This window comes from Propithecus coquereli, unplaced genomic scaffold, assembly GCF_000956105.1.
Source record: "Propithecus coquereli isolate 6110/MARCELLA unplaced genomic scaffold, Pcoq_1.0 Scaffold16, whole genome shotgun sequence".
NCBI classification, from domain to species: Eukaryota; Metazoa; Chordata; class Mammalia; order Primates; family Indriidae; genus Propithecus; species Propithecus coquereli.
This window is the reverse complement of record NW_012140524.1, coordinates 11,853,106-11,859,555: the sequence shown is the minus strand read 5'-3', so window position 1 is coordinate 11,859,555 and position 6,450 is coordinate 11,853,106. Positions and strand designations below refer to the sequence as shown.

Here is a 6,450-nt window from a genome sequence, read left to right as displayed (position 1 = left end):
TGCATTTAAAAGATTAATTCTATACTGATTTCAGCCATGTTTGAATACAATGAATGTCATTTCTCAGAATCCTCTTTGACTACTCCTTCTTCTCCATCTACATTCCCCATATCCAATTTACTGGCATTCAACATTCCAAAGCACTCACGTGTGCCAGGCAATGCACTAGGTGCTTTGTGTCTACTGAGTATTTAGTCCTCACAACAACCCTGAGAGGGAAGTACCAACATTATGCCCATTATACAGATAACAAAACTGAGGCTAAGGTTAATGAAACAAGCAGTTTGCTTGTTGTTCAAAGTCACATGGCTAACAAGGGTCAGAACCATGATTTACACTAGGCAGTCTGTCTCCAGAATCTATGCTCTTAACCACTGTGGCCTAACCACCACTTGTTTCACCTAAGTCATACCATTTTAGCCTTGTAAATATCTCTAGGATTGTCCTGTTTCTCTACCTCTCCACCACCACTAACCCTTTAGCATAAATTGCAATCATCTCTTGCCTGATCTGGACAATGGTTTCCATGGATTCGTTCTTGCCACTTGAGAACTAAAGTGCTTTTTGAAAAATGCAAATCTGATCAAGTTATACTCAAATACCCAATTGCCTCCAAATTCTCTTGGCTAAGGATTAAGACCTTTTTACCTGGCTTACCAGATCTTGAAGAAAAGAGCACTCGTTTGTGTCTGTAGCTTCTTCTTTACTCGCCCTTTCTTTTCCCTCTGAACCTCAACCACATTGGGCTTTCTTTCAGTTTCTTGAACAGACCATGATCCTTCCTGCCTCATAGCTTTTGCACATGCTGTGTATTCCGCTTTGAATGCTCTTCCACTTTTTCACCTTCAGATCAAACGTAGCCCTCCCAGAGGGAAGCCTTCTGTGGTTCCCCAAAACAGGGCAGGTTTGCCTACTAAAGTTTCTTATTAGCACCCTGTACTTTCCCCTCATAAACTCAGTACAGTGTGTAATTACATATACCTCATTGCATGGTTGTTTGACAAATGTCTCTTTCCCCATTGGGCTTAATGTCTCCTTGCCTTCCACTCTTTCTCTGAAAGCTATCGCCTTGCCCAGCACACAGTAGGCACTCAGTCAAAATTAATGATGAGATTCATGAGTCAGCAAATCTGTTTCTGGAGGCATAGGCAGAATTCATCATATTTAGGTACCTAAAAGAAAGCATCAATAAAATGTTGTAATGTCACAGTTGAATAAATGATGGAAGTTTCTTATAAGGGAAAAGATAGAAGATTTGGAAAGGATTCGATGAAGGAAAAAAAGAAGGGAATGAACAATGCAGAGACATTTCCAGGCTTTCTCACCTTCCCCCTAGCATGTAAGAAGGCTGAATATACCTTGTCAGGACCAAAGGTTCTGCCTTCCCAGGGAAATCCCTTCCTTCTGGAACTTAAGCATTTCTGTCCTAAATCAAGCATCTCCATATATAATAGTATCATAGCAGTCAATCCTCAGGTTAAGGAATTGAGAAAGAGGAGGAAAGAGATTATGTTTTCTAATAAAATATATATATCAATGAATACCTTAAGAGTTTATTATTAGTATATTGTTCAGAAATATAACAAGCTGGAAAATCATAACTATTTAAGTAGTCTAATATTGTCAGCATTTACGCTGTTGTAGCTTTTGAGGTGCCCCCATGTACTGTTGCACAACCACAACTTTGTCTAGCAAATAACCTCTGTGTAAGTGGGCCCCTGCCACCCGCTCCAGCCTTATCATCTAACCCTCAGAACCAAACCCAGATGCTCCAGTGACATCCAAGCCCCCACACCATGCTGTGGGCTGCTGCACTTCCTGTGCTGACATTGTCTCCTCTGCCAGGAACAGTCTGTGTGTCGCTCTCTCTATACCTGGCCGATTCCTCTCTCATCTTCTATGACTCAATTAGGTGGCATCTAGACCAAAGGTTTCTTAAGCTCCGTCCTCCTAGGTTATGTTAGATCCTTCTCCTTAATTCTCCTTTAATGCCTGTGTGTATTTATGACTACATTTGTCATATCTCCTCATATAATAATTTTCTGTGTTTGCATATGTTTCTCCTCCATACCAATCCTGATGAAGGTGGACTTGTGTTGTTTTCATCCTTGAGCCTCAATCCCTAGCACAGTGTTTGGACCATAACACTCTATAAAAGGCTGGAGGTTATGCTTGCTGCTGCTTTTTGTATAGTTTTATTGACTTACTGTCTACATTTTTTAGATAATATTTCAAACTGTTTACAATTATCCTTAGAATAATGAGAAGGTAGCACAATTCTGAAGTAGGGATAAAAAAAATAACATTAACAAGGATAAAACATATCCAGGAAGAAGGTTAAAACTGGATACTCACTCACCTAAAACTCCTAGTAGTACGAATATGCCTCTAAATTTACTCCGAGTTTTCTATTAGTCCACTTGAAACAGGATGTCATTTCCCTTATTCCATCCTCAATGTTCATAAATTAAAATAACATCAATTTCTCAGTAGATTCTGTTTTTATCTTCAACAGGGTTTTGGGTGTCCAAATACATGTTTTTATTATTAAAATGCAAATGACCTTGCTATTTAGTATACAGGTTGAGGCAGCCGAGGAAAGTATTTAGAAGTCATTTAATTTTAAGATGATAGGTAAATACATTATTGAGCTTGCAACATATTGAAAATTAACATACAGAAAAAAAATCTTTTTACATATCTATACAGGTATTACCTAAGTATAATTTTGTAGGTTTGCCATAGGCATTTTAATATCAAAATATGTTCTCTTAATGTGCAGTTGAACTTATAGTCATTAAAAGCCTGCTTGTGTCAAGCGCTGTACTAGCGCCAGCAACCTTCTCTTCCATCCCCAACTGCACGCTAATATTAGGGATAGAAACAAAGTATAATAAATTGTTAAATTTTAAGTGGGCAGCTGGCGATGTCTCCTTGCAAAGCCCTTGGCTAATCTATGTGTGTTATTTTTGTCACTGCTAAAAATATCTCGTGCATTGTTCTCAAAATTACGTAGCTGATTAGAAATGACCATTCCAGGCTTCAGCATGACTTGAAAGCACAGCTGCCTGGTGTCAGGTGGGAGTCAGTATTTCCAGGCAGCGTCTAGTGCTGCGCTTCTAAAAGGATCTGCCCAGCAACCATCAGTGTTTTGTGATGCCGGCAGCCAAACACCAGGTCAGTAGAACAAACAAGAGATAACCTGGGAAGTGAATTGTCACCACCTTCTGAGCGATTTTTTTCCCCAAGGGAAAACCACCTAGGTTTTTCTACATTTCTTGGAAAGTTGTTTTTACCCCAAACCAGATTCATCCTGGAATAATCTCATCACCTGCATGTCTGTTTTTCTCTGATCCCTAGTAATAAAATTCCTTGTTTGTTTCAAAATACATTTAATTAAATCTGTCTTCTAGGGATGCAAAAACTTATTTTCCCTCCATATCACTTAGTTAAATCTACTGGTTTTTGACATTGTGAAGTCCTTTATTATCTGAGCACAGTTAAATTAATATAAGATATTTAAAAAGAATGATGATTCTTCCATTATTAACTTCTATGAGTTTCAAGCTAATAACTTAGAAATAAAGAAACATATGTCTCAATGCTGGACTCAATGCTAGATTATCCTGAAAGTGAGTATTTATTGAGAAACAGCCTATTCCAAGGGTTTGAAAAGGGAAACAGAATTATTTATCATAACTAATGCTTATTACATGTTATACATGAAAATATCTTATATAGTGTAACATTTAATAGAATGCCTAACTTTCCAAAGAGAAAATTACCTGATCTTGAAAAAGCTTTGTGAACTCTGACTTCTACAAACAATGAATAACTCTTATAATCTAATAACCTGATTAGCATGGGTTGCTTTACTTTGGGATCTAGATAAGAACATTGAAAAAAACGATGATCACTAGAACATTTAGAATGTTTGTAAAGGACACTTCATAAAAGAATAAATTTTTTGTTATTTTTCTATAGTATAAGAGGCTGAAAAAATGAAATTAGGAGACAAAATTAATCTATGAGAATTTCTGAAGATTTTAATGCCCTTGCTATAATTTGAAAGGAATTTCTTTTTTTTATTAAAAAGTTTAATAAACAGTATGTTCACCTGGTCCCAAAGCCATAAAGTATTAAAATTATACCCTAAAGTGTTCCTTTTCATCTTACTAGGTCTCAACACGCCCCCTCCCCTCAATTGCCACCCTTTTAGCTCTAAAGGTCCATAGTCATTTTTGCAGCCATATAGTTTCTTTCGTATATACAATAAAATATATTCTTTCCCTCCCTCCATTTTTACACAAATAGTATTCCACTGAATGAATAGATATACTTTGACAGTCCTCTATGGATAGACATTTCAATTGTTTACTATGTTTTACTGTAATAAACAATGTAGCCTGACTAAAATAGAACATACATCATATTGTTCTTGTGCTAACATATAGGATTAATTACCCAAAATGGAATTTCTGAGTCAAAAGGCATATATTTTTGCATTTTGATAAATATTACAAAATTGCCATCTATAAGGGTTATACCAATTCATGCTCTTTCCAGAAATATATGAATTTTTTACCCCACAACTAATAGAGAATGTTATTAAACATTTGGATTTTTTTAATTCTCTTTGGTAAAAAATGGCATATCAGTATATATACTTTTAATTTGCACTTCTTATGAATGCACTTAAGGATTTTTCAAGTTTAAAAATTTTTCACATATTTAATAGCAATTTGCTTCATATTTAATAAATGTCTATTTATATCCCTTGGATTTTTTCTATGACATTTAAAAAATCAATTTCTAAGAATTCTTTATACAGTAGGGGGCGTCACCGTTTGCCTGAGATTTGAGCTGGTATTTCTTTCCCAGTTTGTTGTCTTTTGACTTGGCCTGTGTTGTATTTTCAGGTAAGAAGTTCTTTTTTTCTGTGGTGGAATTGAATCAGTCTTTTCTATAATGACTCTAGATTTGGAGACTCAGAAAGATTCTCCTAACCTCAAGGTAATGAAAGAAATGTACCATATTTTCTTTTAGAATTTATATGGGTTTTTTTCGTTCTTCATTTAAATCCTTCCGCCATTTAGCTTTGTCCTGGTTTAGGGTGTGAGGCATGTATACTACATTTTTTTCCCTACAGTCATGCAGTCTGGTCATTTATAATCCTTTCCACTTATTTAAATTCTATTTTCTAAATTGTCTCATGAAATGTTTCTCAGTCCACAAAGACTTAGTTTTCAGCACTGTCATGGCCCTTGGGATTTTGCCACTGTACTGTTTTTATGATAATGTATGTATGTAGGGCTTGACAATTTATGATGTCATTTTGTGCATAGCTCATCTATCTCTTTATTTACTACATTTTAAGGTAAAGAATCTGACACTCTGATCACATAGATTTGCAAAAAAAGAGCTGTGACTCTGGAAATGTAACATTTGGGCACAAGTGTAGTGCTCTGTCTACTGTACTAAAAATATAAATGCTGTGTACTGTACATACATATGTTTTGTTTCCCTGAAGACGTGGACTACGTCTGCTGTTTTTCCACCACAGCAACTAGAAGTTACTTATATACCAAACACTCAATAAACATTTGATTATTGACTAATTTAATGTGTTATGGCTTCTTCTGATAAATCTCTGCTGAATTTTGTTCACATAGACCTGTTGGCTCCAAAACTAGGTAAGAATCCCTGCTTTCCTTTCATCTCTGTTTTGTAATGCGATGACTAATATTACTATGCAGGAACTCCAATAATAACAGGAATCAGATTGAGCCAGGTACTAGAATTGAAAAGGTAGAGGTTTTCCCTCAAAAGCCCTAAATTAACCTAAAAAAGAAATTCAATAAAACTGAATCCAAATATAATTGAAAGCATTTATTACATAGCTGTTGAGGGACACTAATTCCAGGCAGTAAAATGGGTAGAGAAAAGGATTACTGATTGATGTCACGATTTGACAATTCTGGTTCCAGCTCAGCCATGAAAGGTGACTTTTTTTAAAATCCTTTTTTTCCCCCAAATCACCCAGTATCTATTTACCCCCATATCTGCAGATAATACCTTAAATTTCTTCTTGGACCCATCCCTTCCACCACTCTCAATTCATTTGACTCTAGAAAAACCAAATCATCAATCAATGAAGGCAACACATCTCCCAGGCCATTGAGACAGGTTCAGAGGTGTACAATTATTTGGTCAGAGATAATAGGATGCAGTGAGATGTTTTCTGGAGTTTCTAGGAAAGCGGTGGGTACAGGTTGCTATCAGAGCTGAACAAGAGAGGAGATGACAATTTGCCACCACATTAAAGCTGAGAATTAAATAAATATACAGATGAAAGAGCAGTTAAACAGAACTGGAGAAGAACTGCATAATTTTGATTACATTTTCTTTTGTCCTTGGATACAGTCTTACTTAATGTCAGCTCCACTTCTA

The 6,450-nt window shown here is 36.0% G+C and overlaps 1 protein-coding gene across 1 annotated transcript in view; it reads right to left on the bottom strand.

Moving 5' to 3' along the window:
- LDHB (lactate dehydrogenase B) overlaps positions 1-6,450 on the bottom strand; it is a 37,569-nt gene that overhangs the window by 8,141 nt on the left and 22,978 nt on the right. The window contains exon 8 of the mRNA XM_012640979.1: positions 2,741-2,785. Coding sequence (XP_012496433.1) covers positions 2,741-2,785 — 45 coding nt within the window. The remainder of the gene's footprint in view (positions 1-2,740; positions 2,786-6,450) is intronic.